The sequence below is a fragment of the Arvicola amphibius genome, chromosome 12 (genome assembly GCF_903992535.2).
Source record: "Arvicola amphibius chromosome 12, mArvAmp1.2, whole genome shotgun sequence".
Taxonomy (NCBI): domain Eukaryota; kingdom Metazoa; phylum Chordata; class Mammalia; order Rodentia; family Cricetidae; genus Arvicola; species Arvicola amphibius.
Window position 1 is genome coordinate 109,472,340 of NC_052058.2, and position 23,391 is coordinate 109,495,730.

At 44.3% G+C, this 23,391-nt stretch overlaps 1 protein-coding gene across 6 annotated transcripts in view; it reads left to right on the plus strand.

Moving 5' to 3' along the window:
* The window catches only part of Zcchc2 (zinc finger CCHC-type containing 2), a 46,897-nt gene extending 24,948 nt beyond the window's left edge, over positions 1-21,949 (plus strand). Inside the window, exons 5-15 of one of the 6 annotated variants that reach the window (XR_005287573.2) lie at positions 1,618-1,730; positions 5,183-5,277; positions 7,500-7,583; positions 9,496-9,553; positions 11,515-11,650; positions 12,582-12,646; positions 13,020-13,114; positions 15,473-15,601; positions 17,848-19,332; positions 20,131-20,269; positions 21,229-21,949. Coding sequence is in view for 5 of the 6 variants with exons in the window: in XM_038348726.2 (XP_038204654.1) it covers positions 1,618-1,730; positions 5,183-5,277; positions 7,500-7,583; positions 9,496-9,553; positions 11,515-11,650; positions 12,582-12,646; positions 13,020-13,114; positions 15,458-15,601; positions 17,848-19,332; positions 20,131-20,198 (2,343 nt within the window). In the remaining variant the exon portion in view is untranslated. Of the gene's footprint in view, positions 1-1,617; positions 1,731-5,182; positions 5,278-7,499; positions 7,584-9,495; positions 9,554-11,514; positions 11,651-12,581; positions 12,647-13,019; positions 13,115-15,457; positions 15,602-17,847; positions 19,333-20,130 lie in introns of all 6 variants that reach the window. The other 5 variants (XM_038348724.2, XM_038348725.2, XM_038348726.2 and 2 more) reach the window with 5 other exon arrangements.
* Positions 21,950-23,391: the final 1,442 nt, after the last annotated feature.

Consider the following 23,391-nt stretch of genomic DNA (forward strand, 5'->3'; position numbering starts at 1 on the left):
TGAACATTGACATTAACTTGGGGCACTTTGCATGGTGGTCTTCGGTTGTGCAAAGCAGCTATCAGGGGCTTGCAAATTGAAATAGACTTGTCTGCCACCGCTTTGTCAGTGTATTGGGGAGATAGCTTACTTGTAGATGTGTCTGAAGTCACCCATGTAAAAACTAGGTGAAGTCAGCCATGTCTGTGGCCCTAGTACTGGAGTGTTGAGTGACAGGTGGGTCCCCTGAGATCGCTGACCAGCCAGTCTAGCTCATCCGGGAACTGTGACTTCAGTGAGAGGGACCCTATCGTAAAAGAGGAGCTGGGAAGCAATAATGGGAGACACTTGGTGTCAACTTCTGGTCTCCCCGACATGTGCATGCACTTGCAGACACACATGTTCATACATATACATGTGCACACTATATACACTAAATAGTATGTTTTACTAATGTTTAATAAATACCTACTGTCAAAAATCTATATTAATATGCTGATGTCAAAGTGTCCATTTTGAAATTAATAGTATTTCTTTATTTGGGAAATGTGTCAATTGAGAATTCATTTCTTCAGGCTGGTGTTGGAGGACACGCTTCCATGGTAGAGTGAAGGTGCCATTTTGTGATCGCACCAGATTGATTAGCAGGCTTTGTCCAAATCACTATGCCCGACCTCAGTGCCGCCACCTTTGCCATCTCTGTTTTTGAGGACTGTGTTTACTAAAAGAATTTTAGTGAAAGTGACAGTAATTCAGAAGTCAATCACAAAAGTCAAAATTGAATTCTTGAAAAGCTTAGAAAGTTAGTTTAGAACCCATTTTCCAGGAATATTTTTTTTTTTTTTTTTTTGGTTTTTCGAGACAGGGTGGGAATATTTTAATTAAGCAAGTTAAATAATATGATAAGAGTTTGGCTTCATTTGAAGGTTTTTTTTTTTTTGGCCAAATGATTCTTCCTTACAGATTCTAGCACATTGCTCATAGGACATGTCCATCGTGTTGAGGGACTATCTGGAGGGTGGTTTTTGTTTTGTTTTTATAATTGTGAGTGTGGGTTGTGCAGGGTCTGATCCATGTAGAGGTTGGGGGCAGCCTTGAGAGTCACTTCTCCCCATCCATTTTGCCTGGGTTCTGGGAATTGAACTTGAGTAGCAAATACTGAACCATCACCAGCTCTGATGTGTGTTTTTGGTGTAAATAAAACTCAAAAGAATTTGACTCAGCCTTCATAACTTTGTTCTTTATTTGGCGTATAGCATTTAATTGTCCAGCACTGCCTGAGATTAAAATGTGAGCGGCAGGAAGCACAAAACTGATAACTATAGAGATGGAGACAACACTTTGCAGAATAGTGTTCCAAGATCACAGTGCCAGCTGTCTATGCTCAGGTTAGCTTGAAGCTCTGTATGGATGTCATCTCGAAGGGCGTAGGGCCGCACATGTGCGAGTCACATGCTGAACACGTGGGCTTCCGGTGCATCTAGGCAAGCCCCAGGAGATCTGAGTCTTAGAACAGACCTGTACCATGTCAGCCTTGGAAAGAATGCTGGGGGTGGCTGAGGAGGAGAAGTTTAAGTTTATTTATATTTGTTCATATGTTTGAAGAACTCAGCATTGAATATTGTTTTTCTCTTGTAGCTTCCAAAGGAATTGTCTTCTGAGACCTTTGACAAGACCATCTTAGGAGCCCTAAATCAGGGGTCTTTAAAGAGGGAAGAGCGGCGACACCCTGACCTGGAGCCCATCCTCAGGTAACAGCCACGAGTGCTTGGGACAGGCTGTGAGGGATAGGCCAGGGCTCAGTAGAAGGTGGCAACTCTGTGTGTCACTGTCTTCCTTTCTTCTTTAACAGCATAAGTTTGGTTCTTTTAACCTGAAAATATCGTGAGTTAAACACCTCTTAGGTTTTTGCTGCTGCTGTCGTTTTCCATAAAGCTGTATTGAGGATGTCCTTGTCCAGTCTAGGCTGCGAGAGACTGAGTCGTCCAGGGAGTGGGGGCACGGGGCACGTGCTCACTGCCATTTTCTTGGAGCCCGGTGCTGGTTAAGGTCAGGTCTTTGCCCTTGTGAAGTTGTTGCACCGTTGGACAAGTTTGTGTTGCTTAGATGAAGATTAAATGTGTCTAGTGTGTTTAAACACCCTACCATTGTTCTCTCCCAGAGCCATGCCCCAGGGCTGGGGGGCCAACAGGGTAATGGGTGACACAGGTCCTCCTCTTCCCTCACAAATCAAGTGTGGGTATAAAAGTCTTTTCAGCAGCTCCAGTCTAGGTAGAAAGAAAGTTGGATGGTTGATAGGTCCTGAATGGAGGCTTCTGAGGTGGAGCAGTAGGGAGGCAAGGGATGCAGGAAAGCAGGTCGGGGTTGGAGAAGTGAGCAGAGTGGCGTAGTCATATGATTGAGAGTTGTAGGTGCATCATATAGCACCAAGAACCCCCTGGGGTTGACGTGGGGTGTCAGAGTGTGGACATGGTAGTTATCAGTTGGTGTTTTGCTGGAAACTTAAGCTTCCTAAAAGGATAACTGAAAGTATGACCTCAGGCTCAGGCTTGTGAGACCCTTCTGATTTGCCCTCCCAAGGAAACTGTGTCCCAGAGTGTTTTTAGGATTGGCGTTGCCAAGGAGGGGAAGGCAAGAGTGCTTGCTCCCCAGCAGAGATAGGCAGAATCTGGAATGGCACCTATTGCCTAAGTGTGACTGGGAGAAAATGAGTGGACCGAGATGGAGCCCAGCACGACTCCCTACCCAGGTCATTACCAGCTGACCCATGACTTCGGGTGGGAGAGAACTGAACGTGAATGTGGAAGGAGCTCTAGAAGTGGGTAGGTGACTGAGTAACATGGAGGAAAAGAGACTTGAATGGCAAGACAAGGGCATACAGGCGCAAGCATGCATCTTCCACCAGGGCAGCTGTACAGAGAGTTGAGGCCTTGAGTTTAGTAAGAATAAGGACGTACAAAATAAGTCTCGGTTGGCACAGTGCCAGGGTCTGGTAGACATGATAAGAGGGAGCAGAGAGCAGTCCAGGTAAGAACAGGTGAGTAAAGGTGACCGACAGTTGAATTCTTTGAGTGCCTGTGCGCCCAGACTTCAGAGAGCTTTGATACTGCTTGGGGACCTTGTGAATGTGGCTCCTTGCTCTCCAGTCGCGGGATGGGCAGAGAATTCTGACTCTAGTAAGCTAGGCCTCTGCAGCTGATTCAGTACTAGAGAACTACATCCCCCTGAACTGTAGGGCTAGGGTATATCTAGCAGCATGAACCTAGGGCCTACCTGGGAATGATAGGATAGGACCCTTAAATGGACCAGAAGGTCAGTGTGCCCTGGTCCCTGTCTACATTAGCTTCAGTATGTGCTTTGAACCTAGCCCGACCATCTATACTCATCTATACTAATAATAGACTAAACTCCACTGCTTTGTCTCTCGGTGGGGAGAGATGCAGTTTCATAAGCTTAATTTGGTATGTCTTAATGTGTAGTGCTCAATGTACAATGACAATTATCTTTGGGTAGCCTTGTGTTCCATGATAAGTCTACCAAATAATCAAGACCATGAGGTAATTCAGAAGGGAAAGAAAAAGATCCCTCTTGTCCAGATAATTTTTTATTTTTGTTAATGTTGTAATTTTTTCTTTGCCTGTAATTAAGATCTACAGTTAAGTTACCTCTCAAAACTTTTTAGTCCTTTAAAATATGTTTGTTTTGTTTGTGGCAGTCATATGGTGTAACCCTGGCTGGCCTGGCAGCATCAGACTAGCACTCCCTCCTGCTTTTCAGGTCCTGAGAATCTAGGTAGCTCCAGCAGGTCTGTCTCTAAAGTCTTCACCGAGTTTCTCTGACCAGATGGATGGTTGATGCTGAGGAGAGGTCGCCACGTTCAGGGCAGGGCCTGCTCAGAGTAGCACTCTCCATAGCTGGTCAAGTTTTGAACTCCTGTTTTTAGAACTGACTTTTTGATGGATGAGTAATTGTCTTCTGGCTTAGGTTTGCTTTCTTTCTATCTTCCTGTAAGATTACCATTTATTTTATGAAATGATGAATTTTTATCTACATATCTGTTTAGATTTTCGTGGCTTTCTTAGCTCTTTGAATGAAATGAGAATTAACAGTGACAATTTTCTTTGTGTTATGATGTGCTGTGATGGTTAAAAATGGAATTCCAGATGCTAGATATTCAGTCTTCACTTTTGTATCCCATCTCTGTCTCTTAAGATTAGACACAAACGTCCAGATTGTTGGCTAGCTGTCAGGGATAGCTCAGTGGACATGTGGGAAAAAGAACATTTAGAATGTTATGCCATTTCTTACTTAAAATTAATTATAAAAGCTAGACGTTGATGATATGCACCTACAGTCCTCAGCCCTGTGACCCTAAGACAGGAAGGTTACTGAGCACAGGAGTTCGAGACAAGCATAGGCAATACAAGACCTCATCTCCAAAGAAGTACTTAAAGTAGTTTGTTGGTTTTAATTAGCTTCTAAGAGTCACATATTGAAAACAGAATCTAAATAAAGCAAAAGCAAGTGGATCCTCGGCCTAGCAGTGCGGAGCTGCGGTCATCCAGGCCAGCGTGATCTACAGGAGGTCAGGGCACTTCTGGGCTGTTATTGCCTCAAAATAAGAATTAGGAAAAATTAGTAAAATGAGGCTGGGGACAGCTCAGTGACAGAATTCTTCCCTAACTGTGAGGGTGCTCCTATATGATCTTTTGTTTTCTACGGTAAGTTAGAATCATGGCATGCTGCAGACTTACCATGCCTTATGACGTGGCAGTAACCTGCCACTGTGCTCCCTGCTTTCCAGGACTCCTAACATCACAACCCCACATACTCCTCAGCACAGCCAGATGGAAGGAAGACAGAGGCTTTGCGGGCCTTTTTCTGAGTAGAAAAGCAGCTTTTGGACCATCTAAACAAACAGCTAAAATAAGGCCTTTATTTAGGGAGGGGGGTCAGCTTGAAACTTCCCCAGAAAAAAATAAATTTGTTTAATAGATTCTTGCAAATAGGTTTTGTTAAAATTTATTCACTCCTGTGGAAATACGTCAGAAAATAATGTTTTCTTTGGGGAAAGGTTTGACCTGACCCTCCCTGCCCCCCCCCCACCGGTGTGTGAATGCAGCAGTCACTAAGTTGGTTTATAATGTGAATGGAGAGTAAAATATGCACTCTGGTAGTTAATGTAACTCTTCTTCCTGTGCAGGCAGCTATTTTCAACTTCATCCCAGGCTTTTCTTCAGAGTCAGAAAGTACGCAGCTTTTTTCGGTCAATATCGTCGGAGTCTCAACATAGTCTCAGTAAGTGCCCCCTCTGTTCCTCTGTGGAAATCTGGGAAATGTTTTGTTTTGTGTTTTGGTTTTTTAAAGGGGTTTGGTTTTTGCTTGGTTTTTGTTTCTTACTGTGCCATCTTATTGTTCAAATTTGAAGAATTTTAGTTAAAAGTTAAGGAATAGAGATATGCAATTAAGAAATATTTGTCCTTTTTAGTGAACTTTACACTGCACCTTTAAAGATACTGATACAGCTGGGGCAGTAGAACCAAGCAGGCTGGCTCGCAGAACTCTACCCTCAGTCCTTGGCAGAGCTGCCTTACAGAGCTGCTGGCTGCACCGGGGCAGGGTGTGCAGTGTCCCTTCCTCCTGGAGTGCCATCTGGTGCTGACTTTTGCAGTCTCTTAGCCTGACCATCCCATGCGACCTCTACATAGTCAGAACTTAGAAGACTGGCCTCTGCTAGACAAAGGTTGCTGTATTTTTTAACTCTTCCCAGCCTTTCTGTGGTTTTGGGTAGACTTTTTGTTCCTGGAGTAGTACTTAAAAATGCTGCTGTTTACATAAACACTAGCTTACCTTGGGACTATTCTGGGAATAAACTTTATTTGTTAATTCTTTGATAAAATTTTTAAAAGTTTGATAAATCCAGATGTTAAAGTCCTTGGGCTTCCCTTGGACCCTTGGCTGTAGCTACTTGCAGGCTCCGCTCTTCCTAGAGCCTGTGACTCACTGTTTGGTGTCTCTGTCTCCGCGTCCGTCACGTCAGCTGTCAACCCATACTGAAGCATGGCCTCTTCAGGAAGTTTTCCCCACCCTTGCGTCTGTGTGTTGTTTTGCTTTACTGTTTCAGTGTTCATCAATCCTGTCTTGTGTCAATTTTCTACAAATTCTCCTCAGCCTGACTTTTAAACAGATGTTTCGCCAATAATGCTGATATATTCCATAGATATTTTCTACCCATTTTAAGCACAGCCAATATTTTGAGGAACTTTTTTCTTTAATTTTTTTTTATTTTCAATTGTCTTTGTTTTATACCTAAAAGAAAAGGAAAATACATGCCTCCTAAGCTTGAGGTATGAAAAAAGATGAGAAATGGGATTAACTACTGAGCGTGATGGCTTTCAAAGTTTGACTAACTGCTCAAGTGGTACGTGTGCTGTGCGCGCTTGCCGTAAATGTTGGGAACCTGGTTAGCAGTTAGGGTCAAAGTGTAATTCTGGGAGTAGCTGACTGAGATAAGATTACAACTGTGCACTCCGTGGCTGAGTTTATGTCTGCACAGTAACAGTGCTTTTGTAAGTCGTGCTTATTCTAGAGCCCTGTAGACTTCACAGCCAACACTTCTCCCAAGTCAAAGTGTGAGATATTTTTTAAAATAGTATCTGCCAATAGCACCTGGTTCATTCTAAAAAGGCGTTGAAACAAAGTTAAGCTTTTATCCGAGATTATCGCCCTGCCCAGGAAAGCCACCCACATGGGAATTATGCATATACATAAGGCAAAGTCTCCGAGGACTTGGCAAGGTTTTCAGTTCACAAGCAATGCTAAGGAGCCTGGCAGATGTTATCTGAAGATGGAACATGTAAAATACTGTTGAATGTACACATCTTGGCTTGTGGGTAAACTTGTCAGCAGTCTATACATGTGTGAGTTGTTTTGCTGAAGAATAGTACAGTGTTGTCAGGGTTCATTTGCACACTTAAAAACTCTACACTTTTTGTTACCCTGGGGCAGAAAACAGTATCCCATATGCTGATAGGTAACAACTCTTGAGCAAGCAGTCCTAACACTCTTAACCTTGTCTGTGGTCCGCTGCCATCAGAGTGTGTTTCATGGGTTAGTGCTGCCCCACAGTCGCTGGAACAAAACAGAAAGTTGGGGTTTACAACAGTTCAGTATCCCACAGTGTTGTTAAGGGGTTTTAAAAAGTAACAGTGTACTTTAGACAGTGGATAGTAGACACACACTCTCCATCTGGTCCCTGGGTGAGGGAGCTGACAGTTCAGGTACTGACAGGTGTGGGACGACTGCTCCAGCCAGGTGGTAGCTTGACGGAGCAGCTTGCTCCAGGACCCCACTCAGATAGACCTGTGCAGCTTCAAGGTCCTACCTTGGAGAAAGGTTCTTTCACTAGAAACCCTTCTCTCTCCTCTTCTTGGGGCAGAGGGATAATCATTATACTTATTTTCTTTTATCTCACTATTATAATTTTCCCAGAGTTAGTAGTATTGAATTATTTCCTGCAGATAACTTACAGTCCTCTCTGAAGACTTCTAAGATATTAGAACACTTAAAAGAAGACAGCTCAGAAGCTTCAAGTCAAGAAGAAGGTAATTGTAGACCACTAGACTAAGTCTGCACACCCTGACACAGTCAGCACAGAGGAGAGAGAGCCAAATGGCACCTCAGTGCAAGGGCAGGGAAGAGATCGCTCGCTCCATTGTAGTGGCATTTCATCTGTATTTAAATAAATAAAGCCTGCCTGAAGATCAGAGAGTAAAACAGCCCCACTGCTCAGTCTTACAGATGAAGCAGTGGTGACACACACCTTTAATCCCAGTAACCACACTAGTTTGGCATAGAAACCCGGCAGTAGTGAGTGGTGACGCCTTTAATCCTGGCACTAGAGAGGATTATAAAACCAGAGGAGACAGCCCTCAGACTGTCTCATTCTGAATTCCTGGAGGCAGGATCGCCATTTTGGACTGAGGTAGATGTAAGAGCCTGTGGCTGACTGTTTTGCTTTTCTGACCTTCAGGTTGAACCCCAGTCTCTGTCTCTGGGTTTTTATTAATCGAGCTACACTCCATGGTGTTGTCACCATGAATTGACTTCCTATATGAAGTATGGGTTAATCACATCCTACCATATGTCACGCACAAAATTTCAAGGGAATAACAACCATTTGTAAAATCGTAAAGTTAATAAAGTTTTATATATAAAACTGGGGCAAGAAGGCTTTGTTTAATAAGGCAGATCTAATCTTTTTTGTTTTTCAAGACAGGGCTTCTCTGTAGGGAGCCTGTCCTGGAGCTAGCTCTTCTAGATCAGGCTGGCCTCACAGAGATCCACCTGCCTCTGCCTCTCAAGTGCTGGGATTAAAGGCATGTGCCACCACTGCCTGGCTAAAGTGGATCTAATCTAAAGCAAGAATTTAGTATATGACCAAAGAGCCCAGATACTTTTAGAAGACAGTCCACAGCAGGGAGTTGACTGGAAGACTAATTGCTCACAGTAAAAGGATCCTTCTACAGAAATCAGTAAAAAAGTCATCCTAACAGAAATGTGAGTAAAAGGCATAGTTAGCAAACAGATGGCGAACCGCTGGAGCTGATTAGTGTGCGGCCTTGCAGGTAATTGCGTATTTGAAGGAAAGGGCAGTGAGACAACAGTGCATATTCCTCAGGCAGGTGAATCATTTTCAAGTCTGACTCCACACATGGTGGCAAAGAGAGCGCAGACGTAATCAATGAGATGTACATTTCCCACGTGTTGGCCCAGAATTTGGCACGTTGCAGTGAACTGGAGGTGATGGCTGCTGCCTGCTCATTCTTCATCTGTGAAGCGTGCCCGTGCGCTGTCCGTAGCATGGTTTGTAGCCACAAATGCCAGAGAGCTGCCTGAAGTTTGCAACTAAACAGTGCTATGTGTGCTGGGCAGGAGTTGAAAGGGTATTTGTAGCATATTGAACAGTCCACAGCCCCATAGAAGCTTATGAATGTACGTCCAGATGCAAGTCGTTAGAGTGGAGCTCTGACTGGAGTGGATGAAAGGTGACCCTTAGTCTCATCTCATACCTTGTTTCTTTTTATAACATGGAGAGAGTGGTCTGGTACAGGAGCATATGTGTTTCTTATAGACTTTAATAATACAGACATCCTTTTTTAAATGGAAACGAAGAGTAAGACTCTTCATTTAAATACAGTTTGAAGTAACAGGCTCATTAAATTTGCATAACTTTGAGCAAGACTGGTATGCACATCTGAGGTAATTTGGTCTCTTATTAGGTAATTGAAGATGTGTTAAGGTGTCTTCTGTAAGCTGGGTGTGGTGCTGCACACCTGTGGTCTGCACCCGAGGGTGAGACAGGAGTTGGAGTCTGAGGTCACCCTGTACTGTATACTAGATCCTGTCTCACAAAAACAAGCACAAACTCCCCTTGCCAGGGACCACCACTGTTGATCTGCTCCAGTTAGTACAACGTATAGTGTCCTGAACTAATTCTAGTTTTTTCTGCTCTAGATGTGTTACAGCATACAGTAATCCACAAGAAACATGCTGGAAAGAGTCCCACTGTGAAGTAGGTACCTGGTTTCTAAAGCGTAAATAAATGTTTCTGTGCACCTGAAGGTCATTACCATTTAGTTAAGCTTCTGATATATTTATTGACCATGACCCTGCCATTTTGCCCTTTGATTTTTTTAGTTGTATTACCTGCTGTTCTGTTTTATCTCTTTCCTACCACCTTTTACGGGAAGTTCTCTTGTGGCAGCCATCATAGTGACACGCTGTGTTTCGTTCTTCTGGTGGTTACCCCAAAACTTGTAGTGCATCTCCCACCTCCTGAAGTCTAGTGTAAGCTTCTGCTTGCAGCATTCCCCAGACAACCCGAGGAACCTGGAGCACTGCCGCTTCATTGTTTTCTGAGTTAGAAATCACCATCGTCATGCGTTTTCATTCTCCTCATAGATTTGAATTTTTTGACAACCTTGAATGTCATGATTCATTTTGGTCCCTTTTTGCTCCTTGTCCCTAAGCGCCTATCTATGATGATTTTCCTTTTAAATGAGAGCACTGTTTCCTGAACTATATCTGTACATGGTAAATGTAGTTAGGCCTTGTGGTATGTGTATGTACATTTCGTATTACTAGATATTGGACATAGGTGTTCACAAATACTAGGTAAGCCCTCTCTACCACCAAGCTACACTTAACCCTGAGTGTTATTTAAGTTTTTAATCTGAAGGAGAAAAGTGTAGCTTGCCTTCATTTAAAAAAAAAATTAAATTTTTTCATCATTTGCCTTTTTTTTTTTTTTTTAAGCCTTTTTGCTTGACCTGTGGTTCTAGGTTGGCAGTTATTTCCTGTTAGCTCTTCGAGTCTATACTTGACTGTCTTCTGGTCACATAGTTTGCACCTGTTGTGCACGGACACCGTCAGCCTCCTCTGATGTCTCTGGCAGATGACGTAGAATCACTGTGTGGTGTCTAGCTCACACAGCAGCAATTAGCCCCACTCACTCAAGTGCCACAAGGCCTTCCTGCTTTCTGAACCGGAGCCCTTGCCGATCCTATGCGCATCTGCTTCCTGTTTTTGTAGATCTTGGAGCTCTTTGCGTATGGCAACCCTTGCTCCTCCTCTCTGAAATCCCCTCTCACTTTAGACTGCTCTGGAGTCTGAAGCCATCGCTCCTGTTGTTGAATCAGTCTCTGCTGTTCTTTTGGTAGCTTTTCCTTCTGGTGCTTTTGGGTTTTTCTCAGTTGTCTGCGATAGACTTTGTAGCTGTTTTTGAATTAATTCTGTTTCTGGAATCTGTAACTTATGCCTTTTGATTTTACAAAATTCCTAACTTCTGTCTTCAGATATTCTTGTTCTGTTCTCCTGAGCCATCTTGTAAGAGTCACTGAGGTCCTTGTAAGCTGGGCTGTTCGTACATCCCATTTAGTTTTTACATTTTTGTTAGTTTTTTTTTTTTTTTATTCTCAAGTATATTTTCTTCAGACCAAACTTCTCATCTCAGTTTTCCTCATCAGCTTCCATCCTTGAATTTTCACACCATTTTTGCAATTGAAGACTTCCATTTGGTTCTTTCAGTGACTTTGCAGAGTCCTCAATCTGCTGTACTTAACAGTGCTTAGCTCTCAGTCTGTCCCCGGTGACTTCATTCTCTGGGTGCTTTTGGCCTGTCATCTTGTCTTTATTTTGAGGGGTCCCAGTCATTCTGTGTTGATCATTCGTGTGCCTGTCCATACAATTCTTCACGCAGCAGTTCTTCCTGATCCAGACTGTGCAGTGTCTCTGTTGAGCTGACTGACAGTGGAGCAGGGGCACCTCGGTCACACACAGACACGAATGGCAAGTACACTTGCTGATAGATTACATGTTCACTTACTTCATAGGGTGTACTTGTTTCTGTGTGCCTATGTGCTGGTCACTAGACCCTCCAGAAGCAGAAGCTAAGAGGTGAGAGGAAGCGTCCCTGTAGGTTCTTTACTGAGGTGGTGGACAGACTTCACACCTGCTGTGCTTTCCTTTTACTAGCAGTGTTGGTACGAGCTGCTCTCCCTTGGACGGGCTCACCATGCAGTATGCAGAACAGAATGGAGTTGTGGATTGGAGGGACCAAGGTTGTGCCACCATCCAGCACCCAGAGCACTGTGTGACCTCGACTGACCAAGTATGTGTCAGGTTGGCTTTGGTGCCATTTGGTTAAAACATTGCCACTCTGTATTTCCTAAGAAATGAAGTGTTGTGTCAGGTGGCTTATCTGGTAAGAAGTGAGGAAATACCTCAGTGTGAAATATCTCTGCGGTCTTAAAAGGTGTATCTAGATGACTTTGATTGTTTGTGCAAGACTGATACAATTTAATAAGATACTTAGTGTCTTTATTCTTAGTTCTATGTGTTCATTACATTGTTCCAAATTATTATTGTTACTTATTTGGGTCTCAAAGGATTAGTCACCTGTGAAATCACTATCTTAATATGATGATAGGAATTTTCAAACTGGGCTTTCCTTGTACGTGTCCACAGAGGTAATGTTTCCAGAACGTTGCAGAGAACCTGAGAACCCTGTATCTTCCTGTGCCTTAATGCAAAGCTGTGGTAAACTTGACAAGGTTGGCCACAGTGACTAATGCTATAAGTTGTAGCCATCTAGTATCCTAGCTTGTGTGGTTGTCTTCATATGCTCAGCTGCTCTCACACAAGTAGTGAATGTGGCATAGATGTGCTGAACATGGGATGGTTGTGTCCCTGGAGGGTGGAACAAACCGAGATTTCACTCTTCAGAAACAGGAATTTAGGACTGGGCCATGCTCAGGTCTAAAAGTTCCCATTAGTATGCTTCGGACTAGCTGACTTTGGAAGGTCACAGTGCAATGAAGGAGACCTGCAGTCAGGTAAAGAAAACATGGAGGTGTGTGTTAGAGCAGTTTTCTCGTGATTACAGTTAAAAGCGTTTGTCGGATTATGTACATTTTAGTGCTCCTGCGGTAACTTGAAGTGGGCTGGAGATGAGGATCTGTTAGTCTGTGATGGAGAGTTGTTAGAATGAGGATCCCTGGAGCAGTGCGCTGTAGCTGAGGTCTGTCTGTTCTCTCTACTAGCCCTCTGCTGAAAAACGGAGCTTATCTTCAGGAAATAAGAAGAAAGGGAAGCCACAAATAGAAAAGTAGGTTCAATTTAATGTTTCCAGTAATAAAAAGTAGGAAAGACAAGCATGCAGTATTTGGCTATGGATGTATTTAGTGTATATATATATAAATAGTATATTCCATTGATGTTGCTTTGCATTTTTGTTTTGGGATTGACCTTTGTAGTTGAAATTATCACCTTGCAGGTGACAGAAGCGAAGCTGCTGTAAGGTTGTGCTTGGTGTGGAGGGCGGAGCTCAGAAGCACGCTGAGTGCTGACTCGCTAGGTCTTTGTTAGAATTTATTGTTAATTATTATGGAGGATTTTAGTGATACTGTATTTAATGTATTTGATAGAGGGCCTTACAAAAGTGTTGATTTCTTATGCATGTATATATCTGTTTGGTTTAGGGAGAAAATGAAGAAAACGGAGAACAGACCGAATAGTAGAATAAACGGTATTAGACTCCCGACTCCTCAGCACGCTCCTGGAAGTACGGTGAAAGGTAAAGCCAGCTTCTCTCCAGTGACCCTCCTTCATCTGAAGTGTGTGTGGCGTCTTAGTGGATGCTGAGCTGGTGTGTCAGCAGTGGCCTTGTCTCAGCTTTGTGGGCTGCCCTCTGGGAAATCTAGACGCTCTTGTCAGAGTCAGTTTTAGAAGGTTATACTGACATTTTTATAATTTGATGACTGACTTATGGAGTTTTGTTGGACTGAGTTGTTTAGCTTCCATACCTACCATCTTTAAGGTAGGGGCTTTAAATCCCTCTGTGTTAAGGTTAAGGTTCATCTGATGGAAAAACCTTTTTTTTTTTTCCTAGCTCATTAGTTGCTTTTTTGCATGCAGTATTAATTGTAAAGATTAAAAAAAAGTAAATAAAAAGCCACAGACCTCTAGGAGAATATTCTATGTGTGCACCTGACATTAACTAGCTAATTTCACAAGCAGTTGTTTTTTGTTTTGAATCTTACTGTCCTGGCAACACATTTATGATATAACAAAAGTAACAGGAATGCTTCTTAATTAAGATATATTTTCAACCGGATGTTCATAGAGAGAAGCTAAATAGTATAGAAAGAAAAATTATTGTATTTTAAATCTCAAATCATGCCAGTTTATTAACTTAGCTAAACTGAGAGTGAGTTTCTATTGCTGTGATTAAACACCATGGCCAAAGCAACTTATGAAGGAAAGTCTTTATTTAGGGCTCCCAGGTAGTGTGAGTCAGTGACCACAGTGTCAGGAAGCATGGCAGCCAGTAAGCAGGCTTGGCGCTAGAGCAATAGCTGATAGTTTGCTTACATCTTGACCCACGAGCAGAATCGGAGAAAGCTAACTTGGAATGGTGTGGACTTTTTGAAACTTCAAAGCCAGTGACACACCTCCTCCAGCAAGGCCACGCCTCTTATTGTTCCCAGACAGTTCCACTAACTGGAGTCTAGGGGAGCCTTCTCATGCAGACCACCACCAGGGGGAGAACGCCCTGGAAAGAACCACCCTGCTCATGTGCAGGTGTAGTCCAGGAGCGTGTTGGAGCCCTTTGATATCTGATGTTCCAGATGGTTTGTCTGCTGACAGCTCTCTGGAAATCACTCCTGCCAGGGCTTCATATCTTTGTTTCCCTGGCTCATTTTCCATATTGCTTCTATGTTTGACTTCAAAGAACATATTTAGCTGAGTTACTCTCCTGGGCAAGTCCTGTGTGTACTACCCTCTATGAGGTTCCACTGCCTCTCATTTCACACACTTCTGAAACTCTTGCTCCCCCAAGGTGCTTCTAGCTGTTAATTTTTTTAGTCTCAGATATCCAGAAAGCATCACATGGACTTCATTGCCGTTCAGGGTTTGTTTCCGTGCCCCTCATTTCTTAGATGTGTGGCCTCTCCGGTTGGATTGTTGTGTATAAGCCAGGCATAATGCCTCCCTCACCCTATTGTAAGGACATGTAACAGTTTGTGAGCAGACTGAGCGGCACCGAGTGAAGGGCTTGGTCATTTACTTCTTGTTCCTTGTGCTGCTAAGTGAGAAGAAAAGACATAGTTCTAGGTTATTACAGGCTTTGTAGCATTCTAAACTCCAGTTCCTTTTCCCTCTGTCTCCTTTGACTGGTAGTATATTCATATATCTTAGAAATATGAAAGGGAACAAAATAAAGATCTTTCACTGCTCCCTTCTGTGTTATCTGCTTCCAGGAAGCAGTGTGTGCTGTTAGTCATTGCTGTTGACATTGCGTTTTCTTTGAAAACTTGATGTCTCAGTAGTAGGGATGGTGGTGCACTCCTGAAATTTCAGGACTTTGGGGGCTGAAGCACAAATATTATCAATTCAAGGCTGGACTAGACTATTCAGTAAAACCATATCTTTAAAAAAAAAATCCTTTGCTAGCTCTATTCTAAAGAGATGTATGCATTGCCACACAGAGACCATTAAGAACTTGTGCTTTGGGGCTGGAAAGATGGCGCAGTGCTTAGGAGCACTGGGCACACAGTCATGAGGATTTGTCCATACTGCAGCACCCACAAAGTGAACTAGATGTGGTCTTGCAGGAGCCTTTAGCCCTGGAGCTGGGGGCCAGGGGCAGCTGCAAGTTCTAGGGAGACAGAATCTGTAGACTTAAAAGGTAGTTCAAAGTGGGGCTACCGGGCTGACTCTACAAGAAACAAATTCTGGTTAAGTTAATAAAACTGACTTGTTCTTCTTTGCCTTTGTTTTAAATATGTACTTATCGGCTACTTAATAAATTTTAACATAGCTCAAAGACAGTTTTTAAGTGTTGTAGGAAAACAATTTATAGCTAATTTTTAATAGTTCACTTTGAAAATTAATTAACTATTTAACATAACTTTAGAGTTGTTATTTTTAGATATGAATTTGGACATTGGATCTGGACATGACACATGTGGAGAAACGTCTTCAGAGAGCTACAGTTCTCCGTCAAGTCCACGACATGATGGAAGAGAAAGTTTTGAAAGTGAAGAAGAAAAAGACAGAGGTTTGCTTTTAGCAGAGGGAATAGAAAGAGGTGGGGGCGGATGAAACTATTACCTCTAAACCACCTGCTATAGACTTAAAATTTGTTATTAGGTATTTAAAGACTGCATATGAAATGAAAAGATAGGGGATGGATGATAACAACACGGGCTTGTCTTGTGGATGGGAGACTGGCAGGGCGAGCACAGCAGCTGCTCGGCTCACACAGGGCCAGGTTTGTGGAGACGGTGTTGGGGTAGCTCGACACGTCTCTAGTGATGCCTGGGTTACTGCTTTCCAAAGCTGCTGTCTGTGGACTGGTAAGGATCTGCGGTTAGGATTAGGGGAGGGCAAGGTAAAAGGTTGTAAGGATCTCTGTTCCTTAGGTTGACCTATTTCTCTTATACACGCTATAAAGCTCCAGGCCTTTAGTTAATTTCCACCTTTCTAAGGGAGTTGATTTTGACATTTTCTGCTATTGTTCTCATTGGTGGACCTTACTCGCTCTTCTGGTCTGACAGTAAGAGCCCTGGAAAGTCTGTATTTACTGAGGATGCTCTCTTTCATGTATGCCATCCACAACCGCTGGCTGGCATGGCAGTAAAGCTACTGTGTATTTAGAGCACAGTCTGTTTCCCTGTTAAAATTCTTACACCATGGCATTTCTGCCAGACGTGGCTGCTTGCTGCACAGTTTTAAGTTCGCTGGGACTTCAGCATCTGTATCACTGTCATAGCCTGAATCACAAATAACTGAAGTCGGTCCTCACCCTGTGCCTGCAGCGGTCAGTGCTGCTGATGTGAAGCCGCTTTGCGTCTACAGTTTTTTCCGTTATTGTACCTGGCTCTGTGCAGTGTACAGATAATTCTGAGTCTTGAGCAAATTCTGAGTCTTGAGCGGACGTCACCTAGTTGTCAGAGCTGTGGGTAGCTCTCGTAGGACCCCTTTCTTGCGCTCAGAGCTCTGTTAATAGGCCTGTATAGAGGACTGTGTGTCCCCAAAGACAGAGTCCCTTAGAGTGCTTCCAGGCACACGCTGGGATGGAAAGCTTTGAACATTTTCCATGTCTTGAGTACATACAAAGGCCTTCGGAAGTGTGTGGCTTTGTTGTTGTTATGATGCTTTGCGACTTTCTGCTTCCCAAAGTCAGAACAAAAACATGACCCCTATAGTGCTTCAAAAACCATAGGGTTATTACTGTGACTTCAGACTTAAACCTTTAATTCGTATGAAAATTTAACTGACCATCTATATGAAAGATGGCTTCCTTTTTTTTTTTTCTGACTTGATGTTTGTTCTTAGCGCTGCACTGGTGGGTGGTGAACCTCAGTGCCTTGAAGGGGCTGTTTAAAGTTTAGTAATGGGTAGTGTAGTACTTCATCTGTTAGGGAACGTGTTTGCTATAACCATTCGGTCATTAGGATTCATTCCCTGCTAATATAAATTGAGACAGTTCAGCTGATAACACTTGATATTTTATGTTTAGCTTTTCTTTAGGAAGGTTACTTTTGATATACTTGTTTCAAGGATGTTTAGCATTGTCAACTACATATAACCACTTTTTGCCTTAGTGAACTCTTAAGCGCCAAGTGTACTGCTGCTTAGTTGATGAACAGAAAGTTCTTACAGTCGGTACGATCTCTGACTGTTGTGTAGACTGAAGTGCCGTATTCATATGTACACAGTGCACCAGTTAGTACCGTGACTACTCTGCCGTGTCTGGAAGCTGGAGTGGCTTCTGTGTGTACCGTGGTATACACAAGTGCAGGGCAGTTTTGTGTCTGCTGTGTAGTTGTGGAGAAATAGTGGTGCTTGCTTTCTTATCCTGCGCTTTGTGTTCCAGAATATTCATGGTAGGACTAATACTAGTAGCTTTAAGTGTTCCCTGCTGAATATATAGTTGTACAAATTCTTAGTCTGTTTTCTACCTTAAGCATTTGAGTTAAATATTGTCCTGATCATAGTTCTTAAATTGAACATTTGTAAGACAAATTTAAAATCAGGTTTATGATGGGTCAGAACTAAGTAGATTACCTAAAACTGCTGCGTAATGCTTTTCTCAGTAGTAAAGTCATAGTGCATGTGTCTCTGTGTGTCACACTGGGTGAGATTAAAGCATGCTGAGAGCCAAAGACCAGCAGAAGTCAGCGTGGGCAGTTACAGACACATTCCAGACTTCCATTCATCTTAGATATACCTGGATGTTAGTTCTAGTAAGAAAAATAGGAATTCAGCCTGGGTTAATCCATGTTTGTATGTTTTCTTTAGACACGGACAGCAATTCTGAAGATTGTGGGAACCCATCAGCAGCCAGGTTTACAGATTATGGCTCTGTCCACCAGACCGTTGCTGTCAAACCCCCTGTGCAGATTATCTCGCTGGGGAGCGAGAACGGAAGCCTTTTAGAAGCCCCACTGACCTCACACAAGTACCCACACATCCCCTTCATGCCAACGCTGCACTGTGTCATGCACAATGGTGCCCAGAAGTCAGAAGTTGTCATTCCTTCACCCAAATCTGCAGATGGCAAAACAATAGGGATGCTTGTTCCTAATCCTATGGCTATTTCTACATTGATGGAGTCTACAAATTCAAGCCCTGTTGGAATCCTAGGCCCAACAGCTTCTGGAGATACAGAGAAACACCTGGAATTGTTGGCGTCCCCGTTACCAATCCCGTCGTCTCTCCTTCCACACAGCAGTGCTCCTGCTCTGCAGCTGACATTGCAGAGGCTAAAACTGCCCCCTCCACAGGGGTCTTCTGAGAGTTGCACAGTTAATATCCCACAACAGCCAACCGGAAGTCTGAGCATGGGATCACCAAACACTGCCTTTATTCCCGTCCATAACCCAGGTAGTTTTCCGGGATCTCCCGTGGCTGCCTCGGACCCCATCACAAAATCTGCATCCCAAGTGGTAGGACTCAATCAAATGGTGCCTCAGATTGAGGGAAACACAGGGACAGTCCCTCAGCCTACCAATGTGAAGGTAGTTCTTCCTGCAGCTGGCCTCTCAGCCGCACAACCACCAGCTTCCTACTCCTTTCCAGGCTCGCCCCTTGCCAGTGTGCTACCCACCCAGAATTCCAGTGTGCTCAACACAGCCACTTCTGCCCAGCCAACAAGTGGAGGCATCGGTCAAGCCCAGTCCACAGCTGCTCCTGCTGTTCCTACCCACACCCCAGGCCCTGTCCCCAGCCCCAGCCCTGCCTTGACACACAGTACTGCTCAGAGTGATAGCACATCCTACATTAGTGCTGTGGGGAGCACAAGCACTAATGGGACCATAGTGCCACCACAGCATTTGGGCTCAGGTCCTTGTGGTTCTTGTGGGCGAAGGTGCAGCTGTGGGACCAATGGAAACCTCCAGCTAAATGGTTACTATTACCCCAGTCCCATGCCTGGACCAATGTACCGAGTCCCATCGTTCTTCACTCTGCCGTCCATTTGCAATGGCAGCTACCTCAACCAAGCACATCAGAGCAATGGAAACCAACTTCCTTTTTTTCTGCCTCAGACTCCATATGCAAATGGACTGGTGCATGACCCAGTCATGGGGAGCCAAGCCAACTATGGCATGCAACAGATGGCAGGATTTGGGAGATTGTATCCTGTATATCCAGCACCTAATGTAGTTGCCAATACCAGTAGTTCTGGGCCCAAGAAGAATGGGAATGTGTCATGTTACAATTGTGGTGTAAGCGGACACTATGCACAGGACTGTAAGCAGTCGTCCATGGAGGCCAATCAACAAGGTAATCACACTAACTCCCAGAGGACTTGTTTTTGAGTTCCCCCATTTCTTCTTCCTTCTTGATTATGTGATTCTGTCTTAGCAGAGAAGATCCGTTCGTGTGTTTGTTTACAGAGGCTGTATTTTCAGTGACAAATCAAAATGCAACCAGAGAAACTCTAGTGTAGATCCAGGTTATGTAGCACAAGGAAGGTTAGAGGAAGCTTAGTTTGTCACTAAGGAATAAACACCAGAGGACTTTTAAAGAGTTATAATCCTCTTTCATAGAGGAAGCTAAGTTACTTGGGACACAAGGTTTTTTAGTCTGGTTAGAGTCAGTGTGCAAGCAATTGGCTCACATGTGCCCATGCTGTGCCCTTTCGTATGTACGTGTAAGGGAAAAATTCAGGAACAAAGTGATTTGGACAGAGTTTGGGAGTTAAGAGTGGAGTTGAACAGTGCTAACACCAGAAAGAAGAACGTGCACTCAAACGGGTGTGGGTGCAGGGCCAGGTTCAGTTCTGACTGCTCCTCTCATGTATTTGGCCTTTGTCGTTGTGCCAAAGTCTTAATCCAGAAAAGGTCTTGAGTCAGGCAGATATCAGGCCCTCTCAAAGGGAAATCCAGCTAAATAGCTTTAGGTTATACTTGAAGCGCAAGCTTGCCGTTGCTTCTGGGAGAATAACTTCCTTGTCGTTTTGGAGCAGAGTTAGTGCTGAAGCAGGGCTTTGGAAGCATGCCCATTTGCAGTCTTGTGTAGTGGTTTGTGATACATGTAGTCGTAAGCGGTGACTTAGCCGTTCTGTCTTTCCTGTTTTAGGCACTTACAGACTGAGATACGCACCTCCCCTCCCCCCTTCTAATGATACGTTGGATTCTGCAGACTGACCGAGTAAAGCCTGCCTACTTAATGCACTCAAGTGTGGGGAGTCATGGGTGTGGAGGGGAGGAAAGGAAAGGTATTTTGTTTCTTTGTCTGTCCACTTCCTACATTTCCGTGCAGTGGGAGTTTTCGTTTCTCTTGTACCAATGTCCAAATAAGAAAGAGTGCAGTGCTCCTGAGCCCCGTCCCCTGGGCCAACAGCAGGCCTGTGTGACACGTGTAACTGCAGACAAACTCTCAAACGAAAAGCGTTGATGTGTGCTTTCTTACACTGAATACTTGCTGTGTGCAATGTTTACTGAATCTGAACTGTGTGTCCACCTTATTTGTCCTCACAACACTGGCATCGGCCGTATGGCTGGGAAACGCTGTGCTGCTCACGGCTTTCTCACGTTGACCCCGGCCTGCCGCAGGAGTACTCAGCACTGCGCCTGTCGCGCTTCTGTGACCTGCTCTGTATGACAGGGAACATGTCCCACCATTCATTTTAGAAGTCAGACCCCTGAGAAGTATGTATATATGTCATAGAAGCGCCACGTAAACACATATATGCAGCACTTACCCCTTACCCACATACCTGGGGAACAAGTGGGAGAGCGAGTCGGGCTGGGAGGCTGGAGCTGCAGCGGACGGCTTTCCTTCCACCAGACACACAGAGTGAGCGCACTGGTGTGGATGGTGCCTGTGTGCTTGTGTCTGTGAGGACTGTCAACAGCCAGTTCTGCTTGTTGTCTACACCTCGACCTGATCAGACACGGCTTGAGTGGAGATGTCCTCTTCTGCTGCACCAGCTGTGACAGTGTCACATACGTTTACATGTGTGTGGGTTGTCTCGTCTGCTCCCCAACCCGTGTCACTTTTATAACCGCTTACCACGATGCTGATGATAATGTGAACGACTGGACTGAGTGGGCTGAGACGGTTTAATCATGGCAGTGCCATGCCGCTAAGTTTAATGCTGCTGGGGTTTTGTTTGTGTTTTATTTTATTTTATTTTTTTTAAAAAAGCCAATCTATGTACTAAATTGCTTCCAGGTAATTTTTGATTTCCTGAAGTGCACTGAGGTTATCTGGGAGAATGGATGTATCTTCAGTGACTGCTGCACTCCACAGTAGTGAACAAGTACGACCACATGGTTGTAAGCCTGAGGGGTAAGAGGGCTTCCGTTCCTCAGTAAAAACGTAGAGGTGATTGGCTTGTGTTGTGGGGAATACAGTTGGGGTGTGGCAGAGGCACTGAAATATTTGGTCTGGGTTCAGAAGCCAGACACTGTGAGACAAAGAAAAAAAAACTTGAAGAACAAAGAAGCTAGTTCAACACTTTAAAGTAGCGTTTATATTTATAGCCCAATGTACATTCTGAGACCTTCAGGGGAGAGGAAGGGGGTGTGGCTGCGTAGGTGAGAGCTTTAATTTAGAAGGAAATTATTTTGATTAAATATATTTTATTTGATCTGGGTATTTTTGGACCACATTATTAATTGCTAAGCTGCAGTTGAGTTTTGTTCGGGGAGAGTATCTAAGCCTTGTCCAGGTGCGTGGTGACTCATTGCCAGGTGACTGGAGCTTCTGTTATGATTTCCAATACTGTACTGTACATAGGAGGTGTGCTGCCTTCTCATTTGTATGTTTACCATATACTTTGATATTTGAAATGTTATGTACTGGAAAGGCCACTTATATTTCTAGGACAGATTGGATTTTATGCAACCTTTTTCCTTGAATTAACAGCAATAAAAAAATGAAAACAGCTTAAGAATTGTGCCTTATTGCAAGTTTTATAAAACTAAAAATGGGTTTTTGTGGTGATTTTTCTTTGAAAGAATCAGTTCGTTTCCCCCTCACATGGCAGTGTCTCCCACGTGACTCCCAGCGTGCCTGGTCTCCATCTTCTCCTAGTGTGGTTGTGCTTCAGCCTCTAATGGAAGGGAAGCCCCTGTCTTCCGAGAAACTAGACTTCTGATTTAGGGTCCCCCTCACCGACCCCATAGCACAAAGGACCCTAATTTAGCATTTTGTTTTCTCTCTCTTTTGGGGTAGGGTGGGGGCTGTTGGAGGCACACAGCTATCATGGTTCAGTATTGGGGTCTTTTTCTTGTCTTTGGTTCTTCTGTAATCCAGTTTGAGTAGGCATGTCTAAGGCATTGGAGGCCAGTGGCCTGCTGTGGGCCTGCCTCCAGTGACACACTTTTCCACCAAGGCCACACTTCCCAAGCCTCCCCAAACCAATCACCAGCCGGGAACTAAGTATTCGGTGCCTGAGACTTGGGGGGGGGGGTGGACATTTCTCATTGAAAGCCTCAGCAGGCACCAGTTCCCCCATCTCCCCTGTGGGTGTGCTGCTCCCACCCCACCGGTCCCCAGCTTTTGTTGCTCACCTGTTCACTGCTGTGGGCGCAAGTCCCCTCACATGGCCCGCTGGGGCTAGGTCTGGTCTTCTGGTTCGTGACCCGTGCTGCATTCCCGGTGCTCATTTTCACACCTTGAAATAGTCTCATAAGGATGAGTATTGATAAATGGATCCATTGTTCTGTCAGTGAACATCCAGGAAGCTTGCTTCTCTTTTTCAGCTGACAGGGGTGCCAGGAACGTTTTTTTCTGTGCTGTTCTGGTTTGTGTGTAAAAGTTTGTTAGGGCATCTAACTAGGCATGCAGGCATATGATTCAGGGATGTTGGCTTTCCAAGATGCGCCACATCTCCTTCCAAGTGATACATCACTGCCCCGCACTAAGGGCTCCTGGCAGTCTCCAGGATGCTGTCACGGAAGAGGACATAACTCCAGAGGGGTTCTGTAGGCCTGTGGAAGAGGTGAGTGGAGACCAGGTTCACGGTGCGACAGGATTTGTGATCACCGCATGGGGAACAGGAAGCATGTGGCAGAAAAAGAAATAGTTGTGGTATATGGTGAGGAAAGGGGACTGAGATAAATGGTACTGGTTTGCATGGCTCGGGTTCCTGGAGTCGCTTGAGCACCAGCGCTTGTCCCTGCGTGTAACACAGTTACTCTGCCTACTCCCGTAAATCTCAGAAGTTTATATAATTCCCTAGCGGCGCAGGGGCACATGGAAGTTGGAGGGCAACAAACTCTTCTGTGAAGTGCTATGGGCCAAACACCTGGGTTCCACAGGCCCTGCTTCCCTCAGAGTCCGCCCAGCTGCCCACCTTCGTCACTAGAAGCTCTTGGCCCACAAATCCCT